At 33.3% G+C, this 19,104-nt stretch overlaps 1 protein-coding gene across 2 annotated transcripts; it reads left to right on the top strand.

The window, feature by feature from the left end:
* Positions 1-1,625: 1,625 nt before the first annotated feature.
* LOC125670271 (carboxypeptidase E-like) lies at positions 1,626-18,058 on the top strand. Of its 2 annotated transcripts, XM_048905352.2 has the most exons (9): positions 1,626-1,994; positions 4,328-4,533; positions 7,651-7,809; positions 7,922-8,091; positions 8,452-8,594; positions 10,786-10,925; positions 12,551-12,665; positions 13,952-14,205; positions 15,303-18,058. In XM_048905352.2, exons 1-9 carry the CDS (start codon positions 1,760-1,762, stop codon positions 15,387-15,389), a joined length of 1,509 nt encoding a protein of 502 aa, XP_048761309.1. In that variant the 5' UTR covers positions 1,626-1,759; the 3' UTR covers positions 15,390-18,058. The 2 variants fall into 2 exon arrangements, with proteins under 2 accessions (XP_048761309.1, XP_056018920.1); XM_056162945.1 differs by having other exon boundaries at positions 13,952-18,058.
* Positions 18,059-19,104: the final 1,046 nt, after the last annotated feature.

The raw sequence follows: 19,104 nt of genomic DNA on the forward strand, positions 1-19,104 counted from the left end.
CAACATATCCACAATTGATCGAATTAAGGATGAATGCTACAACAGAGAAATTTTATATGGATGAAAAATGGAGGATAGGTACAGCACCATTTTGAAGTTGAACACTTTAAAATTTACTTTATCTAGTCAAAAAAATGCGGTTTTAGTAGAAAGCAATCTGGAAAAAATTTAAAACTGTTGCTGAATTCAAACCCACAATCTACAGTTAAGCAGTCGACAACGAACAGTGATCAACCTCATAACTCCTATATAAGGAATACAAAATAGAGAGTTGTGCAAACACAGAACACCGGATATACCAGAAGTGGAATCAGGTGCCTAGGAAGAGTAAGCATCCCCTGTCGACCGGTCACACTCGCCGTGAAGCCCTATATCTTGACCAGGTAAATGGAATAATTCGTAGTTAAAACAAGTGTGTCAAGGACGGCCTAAACAATCGGTATGAAACACGCCAGACGCCAGACAGACACGCCAGATAGCATTTGACCCATTGATAGGTTATATTGGCAAACTAGACTGCCATAACAAACATAGAATATTCGAGAATGCTGACTTCTAACGAGTTGAAATCCCTGTAACATCAACTTGTTTGCCAGTAGCCTGTTTCGATTTAAAAACTGATCATACGCAGAACAAGCTCTTGCGCATCGAATCATATATAAATACTATATGCAGGTGATAATGGAATATTGCTACAAAATATGGGAAATTGACGATGGAGAAGCTGAAGTCACCTCGTTTGTCATAAAGTCGAGTTGTTAGGTTGCCGTTAATATTTATTTTAAAAGTACGAAGCAGATGTGGAGGGCTCTGTGGTGCCTTTTATTTCGAGTTCACAGGATATATCGAATCGATATATGAAAGAGAATGATTATTGTTAATGAATAAAAAAAACGTTGTCGATATAATCTAAATATCGAGGGGAAGGCAACAGCAAGAGATTTTTCCTTCTCCTGTAGAAGCTTTTGAATAAATTCTGATTCATAAGAATATAAAAACACGTCAACTAAAAAAAGGAACGTAATTCGTGCCCATGGGAATTCCAACAGACTGTTGGAAGATCTGACCACCAAAGACTGCAAAAGTATTGACAATGAGGAACTCCAGCATATTTTTATTTCAACTTCAAAGTATTTGTGCGTGGAATGAGAGTGGTGTTTAATAAAGTAATTTTTGGATGACTGATCACTATCTCCGGTTCCCATCTTTGTTGAAGAAGCAAATGTCTATATGATATCAAAAGGTCTAGTATTTACTTTATCGTGAAAAATGGTCGTTTAAAGTGTTGAAAATTCATACGTTTTCATGTTGTTGACTTGAGAACAGTCTTGAAATTTCAAATTTACTAAAAAGTTCTTTAGAATTTTGTAGAATCCACATTTGATTTACACCACTTTTGGCATATATGTAGTGGCACAGTACGTTTGAAGCTTCTCCTTCACATCTGTTATATACACCTTTGTCTATATCATCGGTTTAACTCCATGCAAGATTGCGTCATGTTTTGATTTGCCTATGCGAAACAGCCGGCAGTAACTTTATCTATTAGTGTTGGATAAAGCTACTTTATTCAACAGGTGTTACACGAATTAGTTAATGTACACCTTTGTATCCGGAAACCAGACCTACCGTTTCTTGAACGAATTACTTGCGCCTGCTGTTTACGTCAGTTATCACTTATGACGCGAATAATTATCGATTTTCCCTTTCAATTATAATTTTGACATATTTTAGGGAAAGTAGAAGAGAAGACAGGGATATGCGGCTTATTGCTGTTTTTCTTTCCCTGAGCCTAGTTTTCAGTCAGGCGTTTGAATTGAAAGACTTTGACTTTGGGGATCATGATTATAAGAGTCTGTCCACAGTGTTCAACGAGGTGAACAGAAAATGTCCAGATATCAGCCGAATTTACAGTCTGGATGAAAAGACAGTTGAAGGCAGAGACCTGATGGTTATTGAATTCACTGCAAATAAACCAGGGATACATATCGCGGGTATGTTGATTTTTTTTTTAATTGTTTTGTTTTTCATTATATTCTTCTTAACATCAAAATAAAAAGTAAATTTTATATCTTAAAGTCGGTACTATAATATATTATACATTCAACAATTCATCATAACCTCTGTAGAGCTTTTTAACCGACTAATCACTATCACATATACAATCTATCAAAGACAAAAGACACATAGCATGCATACAGACACAAATATATATATACATGTAACATTGAAAGTAAGAAAAAACACAACTTTTCATGCAAGTATATAAGAAGGCATAAGATTTAGAGGAAGGATAAAACACAATACAAACAAAAGCGAGTGTCCCATGAAAAACAGCAACAAATTTCTAACAAACGTACAACATAAAGTATCCTGCAAAAAGTGCACTCAAATTTCCAAGTTATATATTTCATACAAAACCATATATATGTTCAGAATTTTCGCTTGGAGCGAAATAAATAACGTTTTGTTTAGAAATATCAGAAGTAACTGAAATAATTTTGAAAAAAAATGTTACAGAGAGATAATTAACATTTTATTCATAATGTTGATTTTTTTTATTCCAAAATTACACACACTTGTGTAAAGAGTAAGTATATACTCTCAAATCAAACTTTGTATTAGAATTGTCATATCTTTGCGATAGATTATGATATAATAAATTCTGAAGTTAATAGGTGATTGTATACTGTAAATAATTCTGAGATCAGTGCTTTTTATTTCATCAAAATTGATCAAGAAATGAGTTTATGAAAATTAATTGAAAATATATGGTTTTGTATGAAATATGAAGAGGAAATTTTCTTTGGGAACATACTTATGGCCAGGTACTGTATTTTTACACTGCTAATTTTCACTATATATTCATTACAACTTTCACATTTTAAGAACTTCACCAAAATTTGATAATTAATGTTATCATGATGAAATTTTCAGGATATATGTAGAATTAACTCAAGATTCATGACAAATGTAACTTTTAGTGTTATTTTATATATTTTTTGTGGGTCAATTTATGAATTACAAGGTAGATTTTTCAAAATTCTAATTATTAATATGAAATGTGTAAGATTAAGTTCATATAAAGTTCTTACAACATGACTATCCTAGTGAATGATAAAAACTGTTAACACATATAGAAAAAATAACAATAACAGATTAAAATCTAGGTGATGATGCATGATTCGTGAAAATTTTATAGTGATAGCTGTAGTAGAATTAGTTTATCAGTGCTTTAAAAATTATTCTATTCAATTAGTTAAATAGCGAAAATTAGCAGTGCAGAAATACTTTTGATCCTTGGTGTATTTTAGTACTATCATAAACAAGTGGCTAGATAAATAGTATTAAGAATGAAAATAAATATGATTTAAAATGTATCCCCACAACTGGCCACAAGCACTAAGAAGGTATAGAAAACAAATAGATTCTATTAAGCCATGCAAGAAAAAAAAGAGCTGGGCTTTTAAACACATAATTTACTGGGGCACATAAACAAGGTGAACATCTTTGATGATGAAACTTGGTGTTTTACGAAACTTCCATGTGAGTGAATGATGTATTTAAACCAATTTAAAGTAGCTTTATTTAGCTACCTGTATAAAAATTTATGTTGTATTTTGGGGGTGGTGGGTGGGGGGATGTTTTTGCTTCTTTGTTTTTTTTTCTATGAAGTCAGAAGCAGCAAAATCAGTAGTTTGATTCCCAGACTGTGAATGATTATCAAAATCACAAACAAGCTGGTGAAAGATATGTTGGACTACCAAGTTGGTAGCCTTGCTCAAAATAATCTCCCAGCATTGTTGCATTTCATTTTTAACTCTTAATTCTACTTGTCTACCTGTATCATGATACTTTGTGTACAGTAGACTGAAGCATAGATAAGTCGAAGGGCTTGGCAAGAGTAAAGAAATATGCACATCTCGAAAAAATATGGGGCATCAGGGTACAAAGCTCCTTAGTAATAGTGATTGGTTTTTTTACATAGCAAATCTTCATCTCTAGATTGAGGCAATAAATGCATGCCTGTATATATATAGCTATCTGACATGAACATTTCTTGGTGTATGATACCAGTATGTTGCTAAAGTTATTGATAGCGCATGTCCAGCTGAGTTCGATGGATCATGGCAACACAAAAAGAACTTGAACTACAGATGTTTTATACCATGACATTTTGACGGATCTTTTCTAGTCTGTTCTCTAACATTGAATAGGAACATTTTATAAATAGTACAACTAAATATATTCTATATATAGGCTAGCAGATTTCATTGTCATACACTTGCATAAAATAATATGATATTGTGTTCAAATGTATTTTTAGGGAAGCCTGAATTTAAGTATGTTGGAAACATGCATGGAAATGAAGTAGTCAGCAGAGAGGTTTTATTAGCCCTTGTTGCATATCTGTGTCAGGGCTATAGAGAGAATGATGAAGAAGTATCATGGTTGTTGCAGAACACACGCATTCACATTATGCCATCCATGAATCCTGATGGCTGGGAATTGGCTAATTCAAGTCCAAGAAAGGTAAAAAAAATATTATACCCCAACTAAATTTACTTATATATGAGGTTTATATGATAAAATGACTATCCACCCTGTAGCATTAAAAGCACACTACCTGGGTGATTGCCTCATGGTGGATAGTTCTATAAATTGCATTCAGCCACATCATGGTCTTTAAAATGTTTTGTATTTGTAATCTTGTTTCAAGCTTTTTAAAATATTTTCTGCCAAGAATGGTTTGTTAATTTTACTCCAATATGAGGTATCTTGATTTTTGTTACCATTAAAACTAATTTAGATCTTCTTGTCATATTTATTAGAACAGTTTTTATTTTATCTGGAGTTGTTACTGTCGATAGAGAATTAATGTTAAACTTGATGATTTGTTCATACCGTATTTTGATTATCCAGGATTGTTTTTGGTATAATAAAACAGTTACTGGTAAATGTATACAGTGTATACTAGCAATAGTCATTTTGTCACCTCCCTTGTAAGAATTAACTATTAACCTTCGAACTAAACCCTCTGCCAACAGTTCTTACCTCAGGGCTGGCAAAATGACTGTTACCCTCCTACACATTTGATAACTGTATAATACTGACAGCATCCAAAAATTTCATAGAAATCAAGGTCATCTGAGCAGTTGCTATCCATACCTGCTGTTAGAATAATTTAAGCTACACTTTATTTCATAACCTAACTAATATCAGCCTTCACATGGACAGGGAAATTCAGATTCAGCAGTGTGGTTTGTGGATGCAAGAGTATATAATGAGTTTTTAAATTTAGATATGAAAGATGAATTGAAATCAGACTTTCTCAATTCATAATGGAAGATGTACTGGGAAATCATATAGATTCCTGGGGCTCAAAATTTTCGTGGATTCTTGAAATTTTACAGTGTTGTTGGAATGTAATTTCATGGATATGGTATCTGCACATTGATACATGAAATGGATAGTAAATTTCATTGTGGTTTGAAATTCACAGAATATAGGTACCTACAAAATCCATGAAAATTGATCCTCTATGAAATTGAATGATTCTATTCGTTCAGTATGGAACTTATATTACTTCAAGGTGATAAAACCAAATTGATCAGAGTTATTGTAAACCCAAACACAGAAGTTTTCAGGGGCTCTTGGATCAACTAAACATGCTAAAGATATATCCAGTAGCCGACTAAGTTTGTTCATTTATTATCAGAAATTGAAGAAAAAAAATAACATGTTCCTGATTTATACAATTTGTAAAGAGCCTGTTGCAATGTTTATTTTTCATTATAAAGAATCAGATGTATGTGACTTGGTGTAAAATATGTCATTTCCTAATGACTACTGAGTCTCATCAGATCATCTGAATCCTAAAATTCGTAAAATGCATAATTTCCTAATGACTACTGAGTCTCATCGGAACATCTGAATCCTAAAATTGATACTCTTTTAATCAGAAAATGTTTTGTAAATATACTGTTTTTTGTTAGAAATTTTTAACTTATAGCAGAAAATTGATAATGCTGATAGATTAAATGTTTTGTATGCATTTATAGACTTTCTAATCAAACACTTACTGTATTCTAATATTGCTTCTAATCTTCATGCTCTTTGATGGCCCTGGATAGTTGATTTGTGTATTTAAAATGACATATACATATATATATATATATATATATATATATAGATATAGATATAGATATAATATATTTATGAAGGAAAATATCTCAAACAATTTTGTAGGTCTTGTAAAATAGATTAATCATCATAGTGTCCAGTCCTTTTCCTATTGTTGGACAAAATGCCAACAACATCCTTCTTCAAACTTTGGAAATATTTCAAATGATGTAATTTAAGTAAACCACATGGTAACAATATGAAGTGAATACCAGAGATTTCTTTTATGTTGGCAGATACAGTAAAACTTAGCTGCAGTGATTTTATGGGGATCCATGAAGTTAGTTTTTTATATCCATAGATTGCTGCTATCTCCAAATTAATTATACAATTTACTGTACAGTGAATTCAGTATGAGAAGAGCAGCTAGAGCATACATTGTTTTATCATTTATTTACAGGCTCAGTGTATACCACTCACAAATTCATACAAATGTGTGTTCATGTAGTTCACAAATGATTTTTGTCAAATATATTTTACATGAGTAATGCAAGTGATGATATATATGTTAAAATATTATTAATATTTGATTAAATTAAACATTGTTTCCGGCATGGCAGATCGAAGGTGTGTAATTGGAAAGACAACACTTGATTAAATTCATCTTCTTTCTGTGAAAGAGAAACACCTTGTATCTACACCTTTGGCTAGTGTAGATGGCTTAAATTAGGCTTGGGTATAATTATTGACACCTCGTCCAGGGCTTGTTTGCCTCTTGTACAAACACATGCAGATAGTATTTGATAAATTTTGTAACTGATGTTCATCAAGAATTCCCTTCCTATCAATAATTCACTTACAAGTAGTTTCTGACAGAAAAGTATGTAAGTTTTCTCCAGAGGGCATGTCTGATGGTAAAATTAAAAGTAGAAACAGTTTAGAAGATTTTAGAAATGATTCTCTAGAAAGTAAAGTTCAACATAAGCAATAGCAAATACATTGTTTTTTCTGGAGAATGACATCCTTCAATTAGGCTATCTGAATTCATTATAACCAGTATTTTAGATAAAGAAACATGCAAATGTTGCCTGGGATTAAAAAAGACTTTGTTGTATTAATGAATTTGCTATATTCGTGTTTGTTGTAAACAAGCTTTACTGTAATACTATCTTAAATGCCTAAATAGCTATAGTTACATGTATATTTTAAATTTGCTGATTTCTTTGACTTATGGTGCAAAGATGTATCAACTCTATTGAAAAGTGAAATGAAAGTAGGTGATTGTTATGATCACAATAAAAGATCAATATGATACTGTGTCCGTTGAGTTTGATATGCAATCTCCCTGTGTATTACAGTACAGTATTTGGATTTGATAATTATTCTGATTTTTAGAACAGAGGAATAAATAATGAACTTAGTGGTATTGTCAAAATTTTAAGAGCTCTAATGTTTTTTTCATAATATATGTATATGTTTAAGCAATTATTACGATCATGATAAATTTGATATGTTCATGATTTGAAGGATGGCCAGAAGCCATGGTTAGATGGCCGAGCTAATGCTGATAAGGTGGATTTGAACAGAAACTTCCCAGAAGTAGACAAGTTGGAGTACAAATATGAGAAAATGGAGAATGGACTGAACAATCACATTATGTCACTGAACAAAGCTCTCAGTAATTCGGTAAGAATAAAGCAGATATGCTTCATAACGTTATCTCAGTCCGTTATGTAATTTGAGTGTTTTGTGATTATTACATGAGTTAAGAAATAAAAAAAATTTACCAATGTTGCAGGGCCTTGCACCAGAAACCCGTGCAGTTATTAGGTGGTTGTATTCTACCCCATTCGTGTTGTCCTCTAACCTCCATGGGGGAGACCTTGTGGCCAATTACCCATACGACGAGTCTCGAGATGACAGCAAGTCCTCGCAGTACTCAGCCTCACCAGATGATGCTCTGTTCAGGTGACTCCATCGTTTCAGTTTGTTTTCCACCTTATTCTTAATCTAAGATCGTGGAGCCTGATTGTATGTTGATGCATTTTCTCTGATACTATTGACTAAACAACTTACCATACCTAAAGTGTTTCTTGATGAAATACATATTGGTAAAAAATAAAATGTATAAGACATATACTGATTGTGTGGTCAATTTCTGCACATCTTGATGAGAACTTGAAAACTAGGCTAACATTTTATTGACATTGCTCTTTTGTACGACTTCAATCACTCATTTCTGAGCAGCTTTTGTAGGAATTCATGTCCTATGGACATATTTCTAGTGTATGATGGTGTAAAACACTGTAATTGTGCTTTCAATTCCAGATATTTGGCAAAGTCTTACTCAAAGTTCCATCCTGTCATGTCAGATCCAATGCGAAAATCATGTGACATGTCAGGTGACCAAGAGCTGCCAGAATTCAAGGATGGCATTACCAATGGTGCAAAGTGGTACTCGGTGTCTGGAGGTATGGAGAACATAATTGTCTCAGAGTTGTCATTCTCTCCATGCTCTCACTTACATCTCTGTCAGTGTCTCATGTTATATAAGACTCTTGTAAAACCTGCTTTAAGACTGATTTTGGCATATGCTTTCACTGAATACTGGTAATTATGAATAATTAAATTTGACTATTAAAAATCACTGGGAATTAATGTTTCTCAGTGCAAACTGTCAAATGAAAGTTTTAGAACACTAATTAAAGATCTGGTATCTGTGAATGGAATTGTGACCCTGAATCAAGACATTTGTATGAGGTGTTTTATCATTGCACACAATTTTTAGGATTTTTGGGGGTTATTTCATGGATTTCAAATTTTACATCACCAAAGGTGGCTCATATACCTATCAAACAGTAAAATGAATAATCACCCTTTGCATGGTCACCCAAAAGTCAATTGGGGAATTATCTTCTTTATACCAAAATTGGCTGGTAGCATTATTGGAGTAAGGGGAAAGCATTGTGTATTTTGAGAATCTTGCCCCCCCCCCCCCCCCCTCCTCAGGGAGTGAGGGACAGAGGCAACACCTCAAAAGTATTCAGCCTTTGCAATCTTCTTTGCTCAGGAACATCTGGTAGACAAACTGTGTGTATAGTCATGATGAAAAAGTATGTCCATGCTCCACCAAGAGTGTGAAATTGGTGGGGTGGGGGTAGGGGGGGATGTTATATTATGAAAATACATTATTTCTTTAAATTTCATCTATTTGATTCTTTGACATTAAACAATAAAACTTGTCACCTAGTGATGAGGACAAAAGTCTCTACCATTCATGTCTCTTGAGTCAATGACTTCGATACTAGGGAGGGGCTCTGTGGTTGATATAGTGGACATGCAGTATGTCTTTGAAATTCTTCTTTAAAGTCCTATACACCAAACAACTAAACTCTTGCACAGAAATAATGAATTAAAGGAGCTACTGAAACTGAAATTTCTGGCAAGAGTTCGGACCCCAGGATGAAGTATCTTTGAGACAAGGTTGACTTAAGTTGTAAATTTCAGGGGTCCTGCAAAAACTGTCAAAAATTGACCAATTTTTAAAAATCTTCTCTATACAACAGCACATCTATAAGGAAAACTAAATGCATGGTTGTGTAGTAGAGGAAGGCACCTACCAATTTTTATATTTCATGATCCCTGGGGTAGAGGTTCTGATGACTGGGCAGGGCCACACATAGCATAATAGTGATAAAGTGTAAAATATTTATAGAACATCTTCTTTAATACTACTAATACTAAATTGAAACTAAATAAATAATTAGAAGGAACAGGCAGCCCTTTACCAAAATTGTAAATATCATGATCCCAGGGGTAGGGGTTTTGGTACAAGGATGGGACCAAAATGGTCATAATGATTAAATGTGTGTGAAAGACTTCTTTAATTTTGCTAATACAATATAAAAACTAATTGCATATTCAGGAAAAGCAGAAAAGGGTGTAACAAAATTGTGAATTTTACAAACCCAGAATTCTGACTCTAGGGCGGGTTCAAAATAGTCATATAGTGTTGTGTAACATGTATTATATAAAGTTATTAGTATGGGTACTTTTAAGGGCATTTGTGTTTTTAAAAGAACATAATTATCTTGTTTTATACTGCTGTGGCATATTGGAATTTATCTTAGATGTGCAGAACAGGAAATTTATTCTAGATGTTTGTAGCCCTTTATGCTAGTGATACTATTAACTATAATACTTAGGTGACTGATAAGGCCTGTGGGCCTTTTGTTAATAATCTTATCCTTTTTACTCTTGAATGTATGACAAACAAATTAAGTTCATAGCAATAGTCCCTGCAAACAAGGTTTACATGGTATATAGAATTGCCATATCTGTTCAATTTGTTGAATTAATATGAAAGTCATCTCACAAAGTGTAGATTCAAGTTTTTTCACACTATGAGACCTGCAGCAATAATTACACAATACATGTTATTCAATTGCAAATGTTTCTTTTACTATAATCAAATTATTTATGATGGAAGCTGTTATTGACTGTGACATAAGTATGAAATATAAATAAAGCAAGCTGTTACTGAAACAAGTATGAAATATGAATAAAGGAAACTGTTATTGAAACAAGTATGAAATATAAATAATGGTAGCTGTTACTGAAACAAGTATGAAATACAAATAATGGTAGCTGTTACTAACATAGGTATGCAGGATTTCAACTACCTGGCCACAAACTGCTTTGAGATCACTTTGGAGCTAGGCTGCAACAAGTTTCCTTACCCAGAAGAGGAAAAGAAGTATTGGGAAGAAAACAGGGCAGCTCTCATCCACTACATGTTTCAGGTATCAGACAAGGACACCAAAACATTATTGCTATCAGTTTCTATATAGAAATATAGCTCTCATAAACATGTACAGATTTCAGATATCAGTTACACACAGAAGTACAACTCTCATTAACAGTAACATGCTTCAGGCACTAATAACCAACTTTTATGTATGTATGAGAAATATCTGTGAGATTTGTGAACACTGTCGAATTGCGGACATTTACCATTGCAGACTGGTCGTTCATTTTTCTCAGTATAAGTCACAAGACATATATCACAAAGTTGGCCATTTAAAATGTAAATCAGAATGACCTATTCCAGCCTTAAAGATACTGACTTTCGATGTAAATTCCTGGAAAGTTGTGACCTACAGAGGTTAAATTAGTATTATTTCAAACAGATATTTTATGCTTTCAAAAAATTACTTTTGAAACATTACTTTTAATGGCATTTCAAGAATGACCAGCTTCTAGATCTGTAGGTTAGCTGCCAGTGATACAAAGGAATTTGAAATAAAGTGAATAATTTGTAAGAAAGTGAAATATACATAAAAACCACAGGCACTTATATCATTTGGGGGCCTAATTACTCTATTTATGTATACATGTAATTAGGCCCCCACGCGATATAAGTACCTGTGGTAAAAACTACTCATTGTGTCATTATATGCAATTTGAATGCAACTGTTTTGTAATCTGCATTTTGATCAAATGTACTGATGTTTGAGGCAGTTAAACAAGCAATAACAAGTCGGAAAGCTTTCCACAGTGACATCGTAATGGAATGACACAAAAACTAACATCAAGCATAAACATTTCATGCTGTATTTCACATGACAAAAAAGCAAACCTCAACAGAATAAGATGTAAACATCAAGCAGACTGCATAAAAGTAATAACTATCTCATGGTTATTTCATATAGTTTGCTGTGACTGTTAGTGCTGATTTGATAGTCGCAAACATCTGTTTTATCAGCTCCGTGAACACGTCACTGGTAAAACTCAGATCACAACCTTAAAATCAACATTAACGGTCACAAATAACAAATGAGAAGATAGTTATTCCTTTATATTATAAGGCTTTAAACAGCTTTGAAACACCCTTGTGGAAAAAATAAAAATATGACTATTCAATTTAGGAAATTAATTGTCACAAACTAGTTTGCATCAGCCATTTACGAATAAAGGACACATATAATAGTTGGTTTACTGTATTAGTGATACAAGATGTACAGCTCTTTTTAACAACTATATGATTCTGGTATCATTTACCCTCTAGTACAGTTCTCATCATCATATACATCTACATGTTTCTGGTGTCACACACATAGAAGTAGATGGTAGTTTACATGTATGTTATATGGAAAGAGAAGTAACTCTTGTAATGGATACTTTATCTCCCCCTAAAGGAGCTCTTCATATTGTTTATCTCCCCTAAGGGAGCTCTTCATATTGGAAGTCTGTGTGCTTGTCTTAGGTTACCGAAAGACATTGTGTAAATGTAAACCAGCACTACTGCATTCCTGCATGGTTACACTAGAAATGAACTTTTTTCCTAAAAGTGTTTTGAAAAAGCAAGAATGGAAATTAATTGTACTTAGAATGTTACAATGTAACATTTATTTAATCTTTTGAATAGGTGCATATTGGTATTAAGGGTGTGGTACAGTCTGGTGGAGCAAAAGTGGCTAATGCTACAATCAAGATGATAAACACGACATCAGGATTACCAATAAAACATGACGTCCTCTCAGGTGGGTCACAGATTTTGTCATGCAAACTGAAATGATTTATAGGGTACGTGCATAGTGTGTTTTATTGATGATACTATTGGAGCCATTTGAATTGATGAGAATATGTACTTATTTTCGTGTACTCAATATTGTTGTTAGAACATTCTCTTTATCATTGACTACCTGTAAAAATTTGTGGTGCCCTGAATAAGATACACTACTGTAGGTGATCTCTTCATGTGTTAAAATGCATAGAACTTGGGAGTAAGAGTTATTGCATGGTCTTTGAGAGGCCCAAAAAAGCTGTTAGATAATCCACTGGTTGCAGGGTATTTTTCTTTTATTGATAATTGAATAACAATTACATGATTGACAAATTAGTGAATCAAAATGTTATAGATCAATACCTGATGGATGTAGTGAAAAAGTAGAATGCAGGCGCATTCTCGCACCTGCAAATTTGATTTAGCATATATGGTTCTCACCATTCATTACGCATTCATATTGTAAAGCTACAGCAAAATTTTTTTTCATTATTTTAGCCTTTAATTAGAAAGTTATGGCCATTTCAGACCCCCCAAAAATGATAGAAACCATGCACTTGCATAACCACGTAGGCGAGTATGACTCGGAACTGAAAATTTGCAAATTAAAAAAAAAAAATGACTGAACTTACAAATGACTATCGTTCTGCACATCTACAAATAATATACTATCATCCTAAAAAGGTTTCATATTGATTCCTTGTGTAGTTTCTGAGAACACTCGCTGATAAAAAAGTTACTGGAGAATAATGATAATAAGAGAGAGTAAAAACAATATGTTCCCAAACTTTGTTTGGGGAACATACTTAGACTTGTAAATTCTGTTCCTCTGATACACTTGACTTGTGTATTGTAGAAGAGCAGGATTTACAAATGTAATTTTAATTAGATTGGGCTGCAATAGGGATTTAATGTTTTAGATAGGAATACATGTATATAGAAATTTCTTTTGAAAATCTTCTCAAGAACTACAAGGTGCAATTTCTAAAATCAATATGCAAGAATTCTTATATAGTGTAGATTTAAATTTGTTCACTTCACACCATGACCCTTTGGTCAATGATAGGGTGGTCCAAAATTACACCACAATAGGGATTTCATGTTTTACATTTATCTTGCATTTTACATTCATTGGAATATCAAAGGCATCACTATAGGTAAACACTTTAACATAATGATGCAGGTCATGGATTGTTTAATCAGCTGTAACCCTGCACAGTTTAATTTTTATAATCTGTAGCTTTACTTTATTTTCTTCTTCAGGGAAACAAGGTGACTATTATCGCTTGCTTGTGAATGGAGACTACAAGATCAAGGTCATTGCTGATGGTTATCATCCTGAAGAGCGCTGTATTACTGTGGCAAATGAACACATGAAAGAAGCTCAGATTGTCAACTTTGACCTCACATCTTCTGACAAAGAGAAGCCAGCAAAGCAGAATGGATGCACCCCCACCCACCAGTTAGACCTAGACAGCAGAATGGAACAAAAACTCCAGGACTCTTTATATGACAGGGTAAGTATTAACCTCAGCAGTGTGAAATCAGAAGTAAAGCCTAAAGAATTTACGTACCAGCAACATGTAAGAGTTTTCTCTGTCCATCCCACCTCACTTCTTGTGAAAAAGTGTCATGGCCCTGAGCCAAAGTAAGCATGGGTAAGATCAGGATATGTCTTAATTTGTGATGCAGGGATTGTAGAGAACTAGACTTAATTAACATTAACTTGTTTAATGACAAGTGGATGTGTCTTAACAACAATGTTACACAGACTTTAAGCAATACCATAATTATTTTTCTGGCTATAACCTCTTTACTCGGGAGTATAGAAGCTCATACACGATCTTAATTACAACAGAGTCAGCTGTTTCTCATCAAAGGCTGTCATAACCTGAAAGGTGTGGCATAACCCTGAAAATGTGGTATAATTTTGAAGGAGTGTCATTACCTTGAAGGTGTAATAAAACCTTGATATTGTGTCATAACCCTGAATGTGTGTCATAACCTTGAAGGTGCATCATATACCTGAAGGAGTGTCGTAACCTTCAAGGTTTTTCATAATCTAGGTGTGCTGTAACTCTAAAGGTATGCTATTACCTGGAAGGTATGGTTCGACATGGGATGCTTACTCCTCCTAGGCACCTGATCTCACCTCTGGTATATCCAGGGTTCCTTGTTTGCCCAACTCTCTATTTTGCATTCCTTATAGGAGTTATGAGATTGATAACTGTTCATTATCTTCACCTTATCATAACCTTGAAGATGTGTTGTAAATCTAAAGGTGTATCATAGCCTGGAAGGTGTATCATTGCACTAAAGGTTGTTCACAACCCTGAGAGTCGATTGGTTAAAGGATTGGTCTAGAAACGTCTTGTTCTGGCTACATCTGTGTGATCAATGAATGGCAATTGTTTGTTAGACAAAATGTTAGGTCTCTGACTAAGTGCAAAGTTTATTTTGCAAAGGGTCTGCACAAGAAGAAAAAGATGAAAAATGCTATGTTCTGAGTGTACTTTATGGGATACAAGTCTGATAAACAGCTAACATTTTCATTAACTTAATGAATTTATGTTTAATTAATTAAAGGCTTTTTTTTTTTTTACTTCTTTTCCAGTTATATGGAGACTATGTTTACAACACAAATGACTACCAACTGTATCAATCTTTGAAGAGAATTCTGAAGTCTGTCACCGGATATTAACTCCTTCTACATTGGTCATCTGTTGTAACTGTCAACAAATGCCTCTTACATCTGGGTGGTGGTGTGTACATGTTGGACTCTGTAAAAATCTCATACAAAGGCTAAAACGCTGGTCAGATGAAGGTATTAGTCTAGACTACAACCTGATTGTATTCAATTTAAACACTGGTTATGACTTGTTTTCTTTCCATTGAGATTTTTACAGGGACTTTTCAACATTGTACATATATTACAGGAAATTGTCAACTTATCTAAAGAAAATAGTAATTACAAGCTGTTAAGGTTTTGATTTATTTTCAATGATCTGAACACCATCATATCTTCAAAATTTTTCTTTAAAAAAAGTGAACAAATCTTTATAGAATTTATTTTACAAGAATATGAAGAATTTATTTCTATTATGAATTATTTTACAAGGGTACCAAATGTAAACATGTGCAATACTATCGTAGAGTACAATCTTCATTACAGTACTAGTGCAATACATGGACATTCTCAGAATTTTTGCCAGTACAAAAGTGGGACCAATATCAGAACATATATTATACATAAACTGGAATCAGTAGAAATTGTGGGCTTTTTTCTCCCCCCTGTACCTTGTGTTGTAATTTTGGCTGTGTTCTCTTTTGTGCGATATTTCAAGTCCTCAAATAACAAACTGTAAACACAAGAATTTTACAGCCCAGATAACATCATTACTTTTTGGAGAAAATGTTACTTAATATTTTTATAATTATACAGCTTTCAGGTCCTCAAGGAGCATCAAATCAGATGAAATCTCATTTAATGGTTCATGCATAACAGTTTGGCATCTTAATTAAAGGGTTAGCAAATGTCATTTTGTTTAAATAATTAAGATTAGTCCAGTTGACTCAAGCATGTCATTTTCTGTAAAATAATGACAATTTTATGCATTTATTTTCAAATTCAAAACAATCATGATCTTCGAATTAGACCCCCTGAATTTTTGCTTGCTGGACAAAAATTCAAACTGCTATTAAGTTGGCTATTAGTATAAATTTTGATGTACATGCAATCATTTCAAAATTGATGAATATCATTCATCTTTTTTATGATATTAGAAAGGAATATGATGATTTGGGGTGAGAGAGAGAAAATCACCAAAATGATCTTTACTACCTCTTTAAACACATATGGTATGGTTATTGTACATTCTTACTAAAATTGTTATTGGTAGAACTGTATAATAATAATGCTAGTGCCCTAAAATTTGTTGTCTTTTGTCTGGCATAACAGTCGTATCTTGAAGAGAAATCCTTTTTGTTGTTAGCTTTACACATTTATTGTTGTTATCTAATGCTGTTTTTTATATGGTTATGTCATTCATGATAAAGATGTACTGCCCTTCCAAGTTTAGTGTTTCTGATGCTCTAACAAAATATCTGACTTTTTTTGGTCACTCTTCTCTGAGTAAGTGACAATGTTGTAATGAGATCGACATTTTTACTATGACTAAATGCTCATTGATGGTCTCTGCAGATGTTATTTGAATGATTTCACACTGCAAGTGATTTAAGCCTCGAAACAACACGAACAAGCAACAGTAACTCTAAATCTGGATAGGCAGTATCACACTGCAATTAGAGATCTGTAATTTTCATTTTCTTTGTTATTGATAAGGTTTTATATATATTTGTTGCATCTCCATGCACACAACACTTGATGAACTCCACAAAGAGATATTGATATAACTGTGTCTCAGAACTGTTTATTCTACAAAGATATAAGTTTTACATTGTTGATGTATATTTTTTGAGGGTACAATATATATTTTGATATTTGGAGGATATAATCTGATCTTTGATACAGCTTACTTGTTTCAGAAGTATTTGTAACACAGTTTAGACCAAATGATAAGTTATTGTCATGTACAAGTATTTTGATCTGGACCCACCAAGAGAAACCAATCAAAATTTTGAACTCGTTTATGTTTTTTCCTCACCTGAAAGTGCAATTGAGGTTTACTGATCAATTTGGCTTTCCAGAATCAGAAGACAAACGAGAATGGATTCAAGTATGAACAATGAAGGTCCATTTGATCAGAAATGACCAAACATGCATGAAAGCTTTCTAAATGGGTTTAATGAAATTCAAATATGTTTGATGTCCTCAAGACAAGGTTGTTGCCACAGTCTGGCTCCAGAGTTTTAGATTTCTATAATGAAAAGGCAACTAGTTGCCAAATTATTAAAATGCAATACTATACATCTGTTTTTCATATATAGAATGGATTCTAGTTTCTTTAGTTCACACATGCTCATTGTTAGGTCAAAATATGGTTTCATGTTTTATTCGCAAAGTAATAAAATGAGCATTGTGGCCCCATTATCTTTCCTGCTACTTAACCCACCAGTGCAAAGGACTAGGTGCAAAAACAGCACCATTTCTGGCCCTAAAATTTGAACAATTCAAATTTTTATGGTAATTAATGTGTACACAGTATTTATAATTTTAAAAAAATTGTATTTGGTAACATCTGAATTTATTGGTAAAATTATTTTTAGTTTCGTTTACTTTATGTATTGATTAAACAATAAATTTACATGAAGATTTCTATCAGCATTAGGGTCAAATTATGTGGATTGTGATTTTAGTCCTTTGTTTTGTGATTCCTGTGATAAATATTAAATCATTGTGCAATTTCTGAATTTTCTTCTCATTGGCATGTTTGAAACTGAATTCATAATAGTCTGGCATCAAGAATCATAATTTGTTTTCCCTGTGACAGGTGGAACTCTTTTTCTAAATGATGATTCTTATCTTGGGAGTGGCATATCCCTAATGGATTTCGAGGTCAAAGACAGCATTAAGATTTTTCAGCTGGTAAATCCCAGATGACAGACCGGAGTAGCATGGGACAACTTGGCGGCAACTAAAACCTTATTGATCTCAAAATAATTCATTAACACAAATATGTGTAACATGATTAATTTGTTCGAAGTATGATTCATACATTTACTTGAATTGGTTTCAACTTGTTTTTGGTGTACACAAGAGACATTCTGACATTGCGTGCATATACACTATTCAATTTATTTAAGGATAGGCAGAGCAGTGGCATGAAAATTGATTTGTCAATTAATTCTCCTTGTACTTTGTATAATTGTAGTCAGGGGACACCCAATGCAAATATATCCTAATCATGTTAGGGTTCTTGTCATTGAAGAGAGTTATGGGCATAGAAGAGTTACCTTCACTGAAAAACAGATTAACATTACCTCATCGTTCTGTTAAAATTTCTTTGAATTTAATTTCAGTCCAAAATTCATACAAATTTGAGGGAATGGATACCCTTCCAATGATTTTTGTTTTATAGCCATCTCGTTCCATGTTGCAAATAAATACTTTTAAAATAAAATCTGTCCATCAGTCCTGTTCTTGGAAGCACAACTCTGATGAAACTGCTCAATACAATTTCATTAAAATTTGTGGCTAATAAAGATTTACTGTGTAGATGTACATATTTGCAGGAAATTCTCATGCAATTGTTTTTGTTGGGAGTTACGCCCCTTTTGAACTTAGAAGTTTGGCCTCCGTCTTCTTCTTGTCAGTGCAACTCCTCTGAAACCACTTCACAGAATTTCATGAAATGTTGTTAATAAAGATTATTTGCAGGAAATTCTTACTCACTTTTTTTTCCCTGGAAGTAACGCCTACTGGGGCACCCCCAGGTCTCTCGAGATGTTTTTGGTCA

The sequence above is a fragment of the Ostrea edulis genome, chromosome 4 (genome assembly GCF_947568905.1).
Source record: "Ostrea edulis chromosome 4, xbOstEdul1.1, whole genome shotgun sequence".
Classification (NCBI taxonomy): domain Eukaryota; kingdom Metazoa; phylum Mollusca; class Bivalvia; order Ostreida; family Ostreidae; genus Ostrea; species Ostrea edulis.